The sequence below is a fragment of the Corythoichthys intestinalis genome, chromosome 14 (assembly GCF_030265065.1).
Source record: "Corythoichthys intestinalis isolate RoL2023-P3 chromosome 14, ASM3026506v1, whole genome shotgun sequence".
NCBI classification, from domain to species: domain Eukaryota; kingdom Metazoa; phylum Chordata; class Actinopteri; order Syngnathiformes; family Syngnathidae; genus Corythoichthys; species Corythoichthys intestinalis.
The window spans coordinates 53,489,495-53,503,983 of record NC_080408.1 but is presented as its reverse complement, the minus strand read 5'-3'; the positions used below and the strand labels follow the sequence as shown (position 1 = coordinate 53,503,983).

Sequence of the window (14,489 nt, the reverse complement as noted above, 5' to 3'; positions counted from 1 at the left end):
CTTTTCTTTTCTCAATAACATGTCAGCACACTGACAAATATTTAATTTGGTTATGCATTAAGAGCATCCACAAAGATGATCGCGTTCCTCTATAATGCTGCATTTGGCTACGATGTCGATCATATACTGTATATTTTTAGTTTCATCCCACAATACATAACTAAAGGAATAGACAACAGAGCTCTGAGAAACGGAAATGCTTTTAAGGAAAGAAAAATTATGCATTGGCAAATCCATCAACATTGTTTTGTTTTTTTGGTATTGTTGTTTTTCAAACTAAATCGTAACTTAGGCAGCGCCTGTTACTCATCTATGAAAAAATTCCTCTGAGTGGATAAGATGTGGAGGTAGAATGGCGCACAAGTCAACTGAAGTCTGCACCTTGAGCTTCATCATGGAGTCCTGACACAGCTTGTCCCCACGTGCTGCTGTCACTTCATCAATCCCAATCAGCTTGGCTTTATAGCGCACACCATCTCCACGGAAACGCTTGATAAGCCCTGCCTCGGTGCGATCCTGACCTGCATTGGGAAGACAAATAGGGAAGATTCAAAATTGGGCTACTTTTGACATAATTTGACAGTTTTGGAAATAACTGTTATGAATAATTTGAACAGTTGAACTTGTATGCCGTCACTGTGGAGCTGGGCTAAATTGCTTTCTTACAGCATCTTCCTTGCTCTAGGTTAATCTGGCATTTTAGCGCCTTACAGAATGTGAAGATTTGAACCGCATGTCATTTCTGATTTTTAGGTCAAATTCAACAAAATACTTCCAAATACATGAAAAAAGACAATGCACTTCAGAATAGGCAATGGGAAATATTGTCAAAACTATTTTTAGACAGTTATTAAATATCAAAAATTCATGTTTTTTTAATAGAAATAACAGAGAATGAAAGAATAATAGAAAAAAATATAGTTAATTATTTGGTCGTTTGTCCATCTAGTAGTTTTTCCATCTATCGTCTACTGCTTAATCCGGGGTCGCGACGTGGGGGTAGCAGCTTTAACGGGGAAGGCCAGACTTCCTTCTCCCCAGCCACTTTGACCAGCTCCTTCAGCAGGATCTCAAGGCGTTCCCAGGCCAGCCAAGAGACATAAGCCACGTTTACATGGAGCCAAATATTCCAATTGCAATCGGTTTAGATGTTCAAACCGAATAAATGTGTTCCATATAAACACCTCATTCGGAATGAACAGGCCCAAACCGAATTTCATTCCGTTTCACAGGGGTGGAATATTCCTTTTCCCAAACCGATTAGAAGTAAAATTATATCATGTAAACAGGGAAGCGGAATGGTGTCTGGTTGCATTCTTTCTGCACATGCTCCGTACTGACGTGGTGACGTCACTTGGTGACGTAAGTAACGTCACTTGCAACATGGCTTCCAAGCACACGCACAGCGCACCTAATTGGAGTCCGGCGGAAAGTTTATATCCATGAATCCCTCCACCAGCCCACACAACTTTTTAAATGAACGGCATGTCATTCTGAAGTTTTGTTTCCACTCGAAAAGTTAAAACAGCAGCTGATCTGACGATCAATCTCCATGTTTTGCAACGTGACGCTTTGTTTTGATTAATCTGCGCATGTCAGACGGCAGTTGTCAAACATCCTTTCGGAATAAAGGCAGACACATGTAAACGCTGGATTGGAATAGATGAAGTGACTTGTAAACAGCTGATCTGAAATTTCCATTCGGAATTATTTGAATCGGTATGAATAAAAGTCAGCATGTAAACGTGGCTATAGTCTCTCCAGCATGTCCTGGGTCATCCCTGAGGCCTCGGGCTGCTAGGACATGCCCAGAACACTTCTCCTGGGAGGTGTCCAGGAGGCATCCGAACCAGATGCCCGAGCCACCTCAGTTGGCCCCTGTCAACGCAGAGGAGTAGCAGCTTGACCCGGAGTCCCTCCTGAATGACCGGGCTTCTCACCCGATCTCTAATGCCTGAGTTATTTTTCTGCGTTGCGGTGACGACGTAACGACGACGACGTCATTGAGCATTTGATAGTTCTGCGGCAAGGGAACGCGTTGCTCTGTAATTCACTGCCAAGCCACTAGAGGGGTGTGGCGTTGTGTTTGTACGGTTTTGGGGTACTCTTCTCGACTTCCTCTAGTTTTCTTCCGGTTACACAATAATGCCAACGGAGTTTTTTTTGTTTGCCATTTGGCAATCTTTATAATGTCTTGACGAGACATCGTAGAGGTTGTCGTACTTGCGGACCTCTTTGATGATACTCTCGTCGGGTTGGTCCATTTTTGCTTGTAGTACAACAGTGTTTGAAAATGGCGGTGATTTCACGCTGAACCTTAAAAAACAGTCTGAGCGGACCAATCACAGTCCATTTGAGTCACGTCTCCCCGTTGTTGAAGCGAAGTCAGAAAATTTTGGAGGTGCACATCAGGCTACGGCTAAGGGTCGTAAAGCGGGTCTGCCTTGGTGGCGTAGGTCTGCTGCAGAAGCATAATTCAGCCTTAAGGGAGGGCTCATTTCGGCCGCTTTTATTAGGGATCTTCTTTCGGTCATGACCCACAGCTCATGACCATAGGTGAAGATAAGAACGTGGATCGACTGGTAAATCGAGAGCTTCGCCTTTGGGCTAAGCTCGATCTTCACCACTACGGACTGTGCAAAATCTGTATCACTGCAGACGCTGCACCAATCTGCCTGTCGATTGCCTCCCTACTGCCCTCACTTGTGAACAAAACCCCAAGATATTTGATCAACTCCACTTGGGGCAGGATGTCGTCCCCGAGGGTATGCCACCGTTTTCCAAATGAGGATCATGGTCTCGAATTTGGATGTGCTGATATTCATCACAGTGAGAGTAGGAAATCACCGCTTGATAAAGCTAAAAACACCACATCATCTACAAAGAGCAGAGATGATATGCAGAGGCCACCAAACCAAACCCCCCTCGGCTGCACCCTACCCCTTTGACTCCTCCCACAGGTGGTGAGCCCACGGGACCCACGCTGTTTTTTCGGGCTGTGCCAGGTAGGGCCGCATGGTTGGTTTGAAAGTATTGTATTTTGTTTCGTGATGGAGAATACACTACCCTCTGGTGGCGGTGTTGGGTCTGGCTGGACTCTCGCCTTGTATGACTGAGGAGCAGACTTGTCTGACATAGCTAAGGGACAGCTGCACTCTGGTTTGGACCACATAAGGCTGTAAAGTTGTTTCAGATAATTTATGTGTGTGTATGTATGGTAACTAAGTTTAGAACTACAGTTGGTGGAGTGATGTGTGAGCGATAATATATGTGTGTGTATGTATGGTAACTAAGTTTAGAACTACAGTTGGTGGAGAGATGTGTGAGCGATTGGTAATGATAATTGTAAATATGTTAACATTCGTAGCATCTAAGACTTTTGTTAGGCAAATTTACTCTACACAATTTACATATTGATTGGACTAGATGGACATTTGAACACAATCGTTTTGTGTTAAGTGTTTATTGTTAAAATGTGTGTCGTTTTGAACATGAGGGTACATGTTTGTTACAGCTTTACACAATGCCAAAAGTGGAGGAAGTAAAAAGCTTCAAAAACCCAATTGCCTTGTTTGTTGTCTGTCAAGCTGAAAAACTTCACATTTAGTGAGGACAGAAATTTTCAATATGCGTTATGTTCAAAGAACAATCTCCATTTTCCCTTTTAAGCAAGCCAATCCTGCCATATTCATCATGCAGTACCGTCTTGCCAGGCTAAAGTGTCTAACCACTTCGCAGGCATCTTATGACCAAGCCAATAAAGGGAAAAGGGCAGGAGCTGCAGACGTGACCCGGTCAAGACTATCTGCTTGAATGCTCTGGCGGAATGCAAAGCAGTTCTAGGTCAATTTCCCAAGTTTTACCAAGGAATCTACCAATTTCAGATTCACTTATTTTCATCATTAAAGTGTATATAACATAAAAAGGCATGCTTATTTCATACTACACGCAGTATTTTATGATCCTGAATGAAATTGACCGCTTAGCTGTATGCGTAAGCGATTGATATGTTTATTCAACTTTTTGAATCCCACGCAAAGAAAATGAGTGACTTCTACAAATAGTCTCAGATTGAGGGAGATGGCGGATGTGACGTAAGTATATGAATGTTTAACCTAGCAGCCATATTTCTTATGCTTGAAGCTGGGTGGATTTGGCGGAGTTTTTCCTGTTTTTTTTTTTTTTTTTTGTGGCATGCCAGCCCGATGTGTTGCTGACTTTTGTTGTTCCAACAACAAGAGTTAGTGTGAGCCTTTTTGGGTTTCCGAAAGATCCTCTTCGCCGCCAAGAAAGGCAAAACAAGTCAGACAAACGAGGGACCATTGAACAGATGGGGAGAGAGTCATTTGAAGTGAATAAGATAAGGGTTTTATATTAAGTCAAATACTCATCATGTCACACGTTTTAAAAAGGAGGTGGCTTGCATTTTGTGAGTGACCACTGAGTTGGGTTCGGGCAGCCCGCCTGCCAGAGAAGGCGAGCGCTCCCGCGTCTGGCACTTGCCATCAGACACCAGCCAGTGTGTCCGCCAAGACAGCTCTATTTCTGGTTTGAGCTCGCACTGTCCCCTCGCCGTCACCACTGCTTCTTGCATGTCCGCCGAGAGTGCCGAAGCAAGGGAATGTCAAGAGCCGTAGTCATCCACTAAAACTCCTGCTGCGGCCTCGGCGAGTACGGTCGCCAGTCACTCGCTGTCGTTCTGCTGGAGTGCTCGCCGAGGCCGCTGCAGAGGACTACTATGGCTCTTGTCATCGCCCTGCTGAGAAGCCCGCTGACAATGACCGGCGTGCTCACCGAGGCTGCAGCAGTGGAATGACAAGAGCCGTAGTAGTCCGTTGAAGCTCCAGTGCCATAAAAAAGCAGTTCGGGAGGTGCATGAAGTTTTGACCAATCTGCAATAATCTAACCCTGTCATACTGAATGCATTTTTTTATATTTCATATTCATTCTAGCATAGGAATATTATTTGTCATGACAATACAATCTATGTATATATTGCAGTTAGGGAATCAATATTTACAGTGTATCAAAAAAGTCAGTATACCCTTCGAATTTTTGCAGATATTTAAGTATCTTTTCATGGGACAACATTGACAAAATGACACTTTGACACAATGAAAAGTAGTCTATGTGCAGCTTTTATAGTAGAGTTGATTTATTTTCCCCTAAAAATAATTGTAATTATAGCCATTAATATGTAAATCCCTGGCAATTTGTTTCTATATCCGACGACGTGCTCGAAATACGCTGATTTATGACAGCTCCGCAGTTGTTTTGCCGCAAGATGCATATTTTCTTTGAGAGAAATCAATACAGGTTTCAAGAAGATGGTGCAGGTGGAGAAAAAAGGAAAAAGGTGACACTTACCATTGAAATGAAGACGGAAATGATCGAAAAATATGAGCATAGGAAACATTTTTTTAAATACTTGCAACTAAGGAGTTTTATTACAACAAATCACAATCTTGATCTCCTTAAACCTCCTCTCTCTTTCCCTCTTGGAAGATTTGAGGAGTATGCTAGATATTTTTTTAATTTCAATCCTGTTTCCACATCAAAATTGTCAAAGATATCAAAATTGCTTTGTATTTTTCTTGCTTTAGGTGAAAGGTAACATTGTATTAAATGGATGAGCGCCCTTTAATTGAATTCTCTATTCAGGCTCCAGTATTCTGAAACGCCTTGCCCATGGAAATCAGAGGGCGACCTCAGTAGGAATGTCTAAATCTCGCCTTGAAGCCCAATGTTGTCATTGACGCGTTTGTATGAGCCATATTCTTGATGTGTTATTATTTGAATTTTTAATCCTTGCCACTAGAGGCTGTCAATCGTGTCTTTCCACTGACCTCGAGTCAGCCCCGGTACGCTTACAATGACAGCTAATCATCACACAGGTGTTGGTAGTTAGGAGGGCAAAACAGTTTTTGACTGTGGCTAAGGGCCCAAGTACACCAGATGCATGATCGTTGCGGTTCCGGTCCGGTTCAGTGTTGACTGCATGGCACGCAGTACGTCAAAAACAGTCAAATAATACCGGCTGCGCACGGCTGCGGTCCGCCAACTCCGTCCTCTCGTGAGCTCTCACGTGATCGCGTGCGATAATGTGCCATTTACAACAACGACAAACACACTGAGTCTGTACTCATCAGAGAAACAGAGAGAGAGCACATTTTTTTCCTTGCATATTGATACTGTAACGTTTGCTAAGCGGAAGTTTGGCCGCGAAAACAACACACAAGCTTCAACGCCTTTTTCCTCTTTTTCTTTATTAACTTCCCGCCACCTCACCAATGCAAAAACAACAACTATATACACTGACGCTATCTAGTCCACCAATCATAGCGTCGCGCTGGTGCACCAGCACACCAATGACAGCCCCGCGTTGGTGCATAAATTAACCCACTGATGACAGCCCCGGCGACGCTACAATATTTTAGTTGTGTCTGTCTCTTAATTCCAGATTGACTGCATCATGTTGAGATCAGGGCTCCGTGTGGGGGAGAAAGGGGGACTATTATGCCCTTGGTTGTGTCAGTGCGTTTATATCTTTGTGCACATTTAAAATTTATGGCACATAACATCCAAACAGTTATAAACAACTGTTAAATAATCTGTCATATTTATAAAATGGATAGCGAATTATATACTACACGAACTAAAAAACAGCGTACTTGGAATTGTGTCGCAACACTGCAGATTCCTGTGCCCACCGCAAACTGTTGTTTTTCTATGAAGAGTCAAGTGAAATGTAGGAAAGAAAGAGAAACCACCAGGTCGAAACTTGTGGGTGTCTCTTGATTCTCTTTCGTACTTTTCCCCCTCGACTCTGTATACAAACCGGCATTGTGTGTGCACCGGGCAAGAGAATTTCTGCAGTGGAACCACTTCCAGATACGCTGCTTTTTTTTTTTTTCGCTCAAAGTTGTCAGCACATCGTGTGTTTGATATCATTGCCAGAAAAACACACATAATAGGACACCTTGCAGCTTCGCTTTTAATGCTGTCCTTATAATAACGATCTGCTGCATCGTATATTACTTTGTGACTTTCCAGTTTCCACCTCCATGATGAAGCGCTCATCATCCATTTTCGCTCGTGTTTAAACCGTGATTAGGCACCTGGGCTTTTGACGTCAGGCCCAACTCCGCCCATTTTGTCGGATGCGTGTCGGGCAAAAATAGAAAATAGCCTATACCATCCGGCGGGCATGCGGCAGGCCGGAGTTGGTTCGCAGTCAATCCGAAGCACTGACGCGGCGGTATACGTTGAACAATAGGATATAATGGGAACGGATTGGCTCCGGCGCTATTTTTTACCGGAGTCGGACCGGAACCGCAACGATCATGCATCTGGTGTACATGGGCCCTTAGTGTATTGTGCCTGGACGGAATGTACCTATTTTGTTTGTTCCTGTGTGGATACGTTTTTGAGTCTTTTGGTTTGTTATTTTTATTTGGACAAAGTGATCTTGAGCTAAGTTATTAGAAGCCACCCAAAATAAACTATTGGAACTGGGAAATGGACTCGCTGTTGTATGCGTCACTTCAAACTGCACTGGGCGCACGTCATCACAAACTCCTAACTATCATCCAGTACTTGACTGGGAATAGGGCTAGTCAGTACAATTTAGGTCAAAAACTGCTTTTTTCATGTGGACAACAGTCGTCAAGAGGACACGAAGCTGAACGCAGCGTTGTGGATTTAGAAGCTCGTTTGGGAGCATTGGATTTTAGCTGAGTTTGGAGTCACCGATTGCTGATTGGAGCTCTACCGGAGCTTCTTACGAGACCAGCAGTGGATCATCATCGCACAGGAGCACCATTCATCAAGCTGGCCAACGTGTGATTGGGGTATGGGTTGATTAGCAATGATTTGATTGGCCATTTTAATTTGTGTGCACACATTCGATCAAATCCAATGCAATGGTGACGTCATCGTACTCGTGATCATCTAAAAATTTTGCATCGAGACACTTCTTTTAACTAAAAGCCAACTAAACTTTCGTGGCCGTTATGGCCGAAGAGGAAAAGGGGAAACTTCGTCACGAGACTGAACTTAATGAAGATGCGGATGTACGGGAAAAACGAGTGATTAAAATAACACAAGGTTTTAATGGAAAAGATAAGTAACTTAGAAAAGCAAAGAAAGTCTAGATTTGTTGAACTGTCAAGAGTAAAAGAAAATATTGCAACATTAATGTGCGATAAAAGGCATGCAAATGAGGTTGAAAATGAATTTAACACTTTTTATGAGTTGTGTGACAAAATACAAAAGGTTCATACATCTTTATTGGGGTTGCTAACTGCTGATGAAGCAGGCAAACATGACATATGGTACCGAGCAAAAATGTTGAGTGTTGATGAATTTTTTGGGGGTACAAATCAATGGTTGTCTGACAATAAGGCTAGTTCGGTGCGTGATTATCATGGTGTTGGTTTTGAAATGGGAACTCAAAGTGGGCAAACACATACGGTACTCATTTATGAGAGCTTTTGAGCATTGTGTTGGAGCAAAGACCACCAGGAAAGGAGACTGTTTGTACTACTTGGAACAATTCACCAGAGGGCAGCCAAGGGATATTGTTCGCAGTTTCCTGCACATGACTGCTAACAAAGGATTCCCTGTTGCCAAAAGACTACTCAAAGAACATTTCGGAAATTAATTCAGGATAACCGCAGCCTACATGGTCACAGTATGGCCAAGTATGAAGACTGAAGATCCCAAAGCTCTCAAAGCATATGGACTACTACTCCGTGAATGTTCCAACGCAATGGTGGGTCTTCACTACTTGGAAGAGGTCAACATGCCAACAAATATAAAAACTCTGGTCCAAAAACTTCCTTATAAACTAAGAAACAAGTGGAGAACAAAGGCATGTGAGATATTGAATAAAACAAAAAGGAGAGCACAATTTACAAATTTACAATTTACAGAAGTTCATCGAGCCACAGGGCAAAATCATTTCAGATCCAGTTTTGGTGACATACAACACACATCAACTGCCAACAAAGGGGCTACAAAAGCAATTAAGTTACCGGTCAAATAACAATTAATAAGGAGCAGTTTTTCAACACAGATGAAGATGAACAACAAAACAAACCAGATGATGACCGAAAAGAAAAGGCAGAGAGCAAAGTGACCTCTAACAAAACAACAACAATGTCCTGCCTGTATTGTAACACTGGCGGTCATGTGTTGGCACACAGTTTTAAGCTGGGAAGAAAGGCACAAAGGAAGAAACTGGACTTTCTAAAGGAGAAAGGTCTCTGTGTCAGCTGCTTAATCACAGGACACTTGAGCTGTAACAGGCATATTACTTGCAACAAGTGTAACCAAATGCATCCCAGCATATTGTATAAAGCGCAAAACGAAACGGTGAAGCACAATGATGGTCAACAAAGCACAAAAGAGCAATTAAATACCTCTGACAGCTAAACAACACCCTCCACATGTGGTCCTACAGGGCCTGGAGACTACAATTAAATTCTTCCCATTTTGCCTGTTAAGGTGAAATGCTCAAAAGGAAACAAGGTGGTTGAAAGCTATGCCTTTCTGGTTCCAGGGAGTACAGGAACCTTCTGCACCAGAAGACTCACTGAAAACTAAAAATTGTAGGATGGAAAGCCAAAATCTGAATCCGCACCTTGGGGCATAGCAACATTGTGGAAAGCTCTGTAGTTGATGGGCTAGAGATTTCGGGAAATTCTCCTGAGCGTTTTTATTCACTTCCCACACTGTATGCACTCATGATGAGACGCCTGTCTCTACCATCACTATAATCAACGCGAGGGAGCTGAAAAAAATGGCCTTATTTAAAGAAGATAAAAATCGCCTACATAAACTCCTCTGTTGACCTGTTAATTGGCACAACTGTATCCAGGTTGTTGGAGCCCTGGGATGTGATTAACAGTCGTAAAGATGGACCTTATGCAATTAGAACCCTATTGGAGTGGGTGATAAACAGTCCGTTACGGGGGGTAGTGACTGAAGGAATCTGACCTACTAGCCAGACTGCCGGAATCGCTACAGCCGACCCACCGGACCCGCGCTGGCGCAGATTTAACGACCCGAGCCAGCGAGACACCAACAATCCGGCCAGAAGTCCCAACTCCGCGTGTTCACCTTAGTCTTAACCTTTTGTACTGACTCCATTATGAAAGGTTTAAAGAAGGCTCACTGAAAACAAGTTGACAATTTATTCAGGTCGACAGCGATCAAAACAGCAAGGTGAAACAGGAACACTCAGGCGGGGAGGCAAGGTGACCCTATCATACGTCAACAAAAGGTTCCCGAGAAAAATGACCACTAATAGTTAAACATTCAGTCTTTTGAAGGCTCCCGCGGGCCGGGCTGTGGACAGGAAGAAGGGTGTGTTTAGGATTATTGTCTGTTTGTGGATTGGACAGGAGGATTCGGGAGTTACTGTTGTCTGGGCAACGAGACTTGTGGATTTGGTGACCTTAGCGTCAATGTGGCTCTTGGTGTCTTGTCAGTCGTGTTATCAGTTGGATATCGTGCGTTCTCCAGTGTTCCTTGTGTTGGGACAGAGCGGCCCGCCATTTGTTCTGGACTGTCCAGGAGAACTGATTGCGAGAGTTGGTGCGTTATTTGCATGACGCGCAGTCTGGGCTTCCGTGATAAGAAGGCGTTTTCTCTTATGCCCTATATTCTGCTTGCTTTCCTTAAACTATGGTGTAAGTGCTATTTATTTTATATTGGGTGTGTTAGAGTAATACAAACAGTCAAACAGTAAATACGAGAGACGATACTATTCCCTGATTGATTATATTGTGTGTTAGAGTAATGCAAACAGTTAGACGGTGCCTACGAGAAAAGGTACTATCTCCTTCACGACTGTAACCAGGAACATCACTCATTTATCGCCAACAGAATCACCATTGACAAGATTGAGGAACTGTTAAAGAGCTGATGTAACTACAATTTCACTGAGCAAGCATCCACTGAACAGGAAGAAACGTCAAGGAAAGAATATAGACATCTAGAGGAACAGGGGGTCAGTGTGGAGATGCTCAAGAGAAAGTGCCAGGACAAGTGGGAGCTGATCACGAGTCAGCCAGAGAACCAGAAGGAACGGCTGACGATGGAGTCTGCAATCCAAGCTGAATGGTCCAACAGCACAGGCTCTGCCCCCTGCATGATGTCACTGTCGCCTCTTGGCGTTCCTCAGCAGTTAGGCAAGCCAGCCGGTGCTCTTCCCCGGCGGCACAGCTTGCACTACAGCAGCGGCCGGAAGGATGGGTCGCTCTCAGCTCCGGGCCTTGTGAGGATGCTACCTGGCCGCGTCAATCCCCAAGAGTTGTATACCTCCCCCCTCTCCTTTCGGTGTCAGGAAAAACACAATGGGCATGATGTTGGGCAACAAACCGATGCTGCAAATGGCTGTGAGCACCTAATGCCGTGGGACAGCACGCAAACCTCTCTTCGCTGCCCGTCCATGTCTTATGGATTCGGTGGAGAATGAGCATCCGGACAACAGGAGGATGCTGGTCTTCAGAAGTAGCACCAGATGGAAAGTCAACAGGAAAGATGAAAGGAAAGACGAGGGCATCCAATCAAGAAATTTGATTAAGAAATTAATGGGCAGGAGAGTCCGACACATTTCTCTGACACATTTCTCTGGGTGGCTCCCCTACCAGAAGGAAACACCACAGTTCTCCTGACACGTCTCCACCTAGAAAGAAACGCCACAAACCCTCTGAAGTGTCACCACACAGGCAGTGTTCAGGGAAGTCTGAAAAGGAGCAAAACGCGCCCTCTACTGAACGAGGTTCCGACTCTGACCAGTCGATGCTGTGGTGGGGAAAGAGTGGTGGGAGAGTATCTGACAACCTGTCAAAGAGTAGACGGAGGCACAAAAAGGGGACGGGAATTTCCCGGGAGCTCAAATACATCCAGCAATGCTCAGACCTTTTCGAGACAAGCGTAAATAATAAGTCCAAGACAAACACCGTTGGGTGATCCATGACAAGGGTACAACTACATTGTGGGGTTGGGAGCAAATGATCACTCCATTAATCTTTTTTGTGTGTGTATATTTATGGCTCATTTGAATTTTAATGTAATTGCTGACAGGTGCAAATAGGGGCTGTTGGTAGTTAGGAGGGCAAAACAGAAAACAGTTTTTGACTGTGCATTGTGCCTGGACAGAATGTACTTATTTTGTTTGTTCCTGTGTGGATGCGTTTTTGAGTCTTTTGGTTTGTATTTTTATTTGGACAAAGTGATTTTGAGTTAAGTTATTAGACGCCACCCAAAATAAACTATTGGAACTGAGAAATTGATTTGCTGTTGTATGCTTCGCTTTAAACTGCACTGGGCGCATGTTATCACAAACTGCCATCATCCAGTACTTGACTGGGAATAGGGCTTAGTCAGTACAGCGTTACTAAGTAACGTATTGTTGTAATCTGATTACTGTCTTTCAGTAACAAGCAATCTAACGTGTTTATTTTTCCTAACCGGGTAACGTGATTAAAGTTTGTTTCCTAAGTGTCAGTGCGTTACTATTTTGCTATTGCCTCATAATGTATGTATAATGAAGAATGTTGCCCTTGAGTATGAAAGTAACATCACATATCACATTTTCTCATCAGAGGACAAAAACAACGGGTCACATGTATTACCATGCTGTGTGAGCCCTGAGAGTCTGCTGCCAAAACAACATAGCCTAACTACCTCGTCAGGACGCGAACAATGAAAGAGGCAGGAGAGATACCACAAACGGCTGCATTTCCCCACTGGAAATACAGCCGTTTCTTCACATGTTTGTCCAATAAATATGACAAAAATATCTCCATGTGTTGCAAACTTTGTGCTAGCTTAAAGACACTGACGACCACTAAAAACTCCTCATCAAAACCACTTGGAATTACAGCACGGACTAATACGAGCAAAGCCTACATAAGAAGACGGCCATCACTTCACATCGGTTCATCACTACAGTTTGTAACCATAGGCGAGTTTGACTTTTGTGTGTGTGTGGGGGGGGGGGCAAAACATGTTAATGACCCTGAAACATAGTGTCAGCAATAAAATGAATTTATTTATATATACAGTAAATCATATAGTGCAGGCCAAAAGTTTGGACACACCTCATCATTTGTGTATTTTCTATATTTTCACTACTATTTACATTGTAAATTCTCATTGAAGATATCAAAACAATGAATGAACATGTCTGTGGGATCCACAACGAAAAGGCCTTCAACCCGACGCTTTCGTCTTCCGCCTCCCTCGCACACCGCGGGACAGCAGCGAAGAAAAAACTCTCACGCAGCTCTTTATGTATTTGTTCTTTAATCCAAAAAACAACTACTCCACTGAGCGATAAACCTGTCGCAATATGCAATAATTCCATTTATCGCGCGGTAAATAAAAATGAAGGCGGTAATTTTTCCGCTGCGATTTATCGCCTCGCGTGCACGTGTGTGCGCGCGTGCGGCTGATATGCTGTTAAAAGTTCGGCTTCCTTGTTACCAACTACGCAAAAAGCTTTTTCGTTCTGGGTCCGGCAAAAAATAGTGCCGGAGGCAATTTGTTCCCATTATATCAACTTTATACGTTATACGTTCAACGTATACCAGCCCCGTCAGTGCTCCGGATTGACTGCGGACCATCTCCGCCGTGCCGGAGCCCGCCGGATGGTTTAGGCTATTTTTTAGTTTAGTGCAGTTTAAGTTTAGTGCAGGTGGAGAAAAAAAAGAAAAGGTGACGCTTACCATTGAAATGAAGATGTAAATAATAGCAAAATATAACCATGGTGTGTGCATCCATGAACTGGGCCGACAATAGGGCCGTAGAATGTCGATCTCGGCCGGTGGTCCTCCTCCGTTTGTCAGTCTTTATAAGTTAAGGTGACAGTTCTTATTGTGGTAACATCGCCAAAGAAATCGTCAGCTTCGTCAGGTTTCTAATCATTTATTCCATCAACTCGCCGAGTGTCCACTGCTGTTGACGCCAGGATCGAAGCAGATCCAGAAGCAGTCCGCCACATTAGAACCCGATTCGTTACATTATTACAGGTACTGTACTGTATAATTATTATTATTATAATATTATTGTTATTCTGATTGTTATTCTTATTTTATTTGTTTTGCTCTTTGTAATTGCTATATGCAATAGTAACAGCAGTATTTATTAAGGATGTCGTGTGGGTTTTTGGGTTGTGGAACGAATTAATGGAATTATAATGTATTCTTATGGGAAAATCCTGCTCGACAGACGACCATTTCGACTTACAAACAAGCTCCTGGAACGGATTAACTTCGTATGTAGAGTTACCACTGTATTACACATGCAACGCCATAGCAGAAGCTATGAGGGAAAAAGTTCTCATTTGGCTAGACGCTTAAATTATTAAGTGGAATTTTATTTTTTTTTCTTAAAAAACACATTTTATTTATTCTGTGTTTCTGTGCAGTATTAATATTGTTGTATTTTACTTAAAAGAGGCATGGTCTATTGTTTTT

General features: G+C 43.2%; 1 protein-coding gene across 5 annotated transcripts in view; it reads right to left on the bottom strand.

Moving 5' to 3' along the window:
- LOC130929678 (disabled homolog 1-like) overlaps positions 1–14,489 on the bottom strand; it is a 257,976-nt gene that overhangs the window by 124,101 nt on the left and 119,386 nt on the right. For 4 of the 5 annotated variants that reach the window (XM_057857060.1, XM_057857062.1, XM_057857063.1 and 1 more), the window contains one exon: positions 382–521. The exons of the other annotated variant lie outside the window; for it this stretch is intronic. In XM_057857060.1, coding sequence (XP_057713043.1) covers positions 382–521 — 140 coding nt within the window. The remainder of the gene's footprint in view (positions 1–381; positions 522–14,489) is intronic. 5 annotated transcript variants of the gene reach the window in all.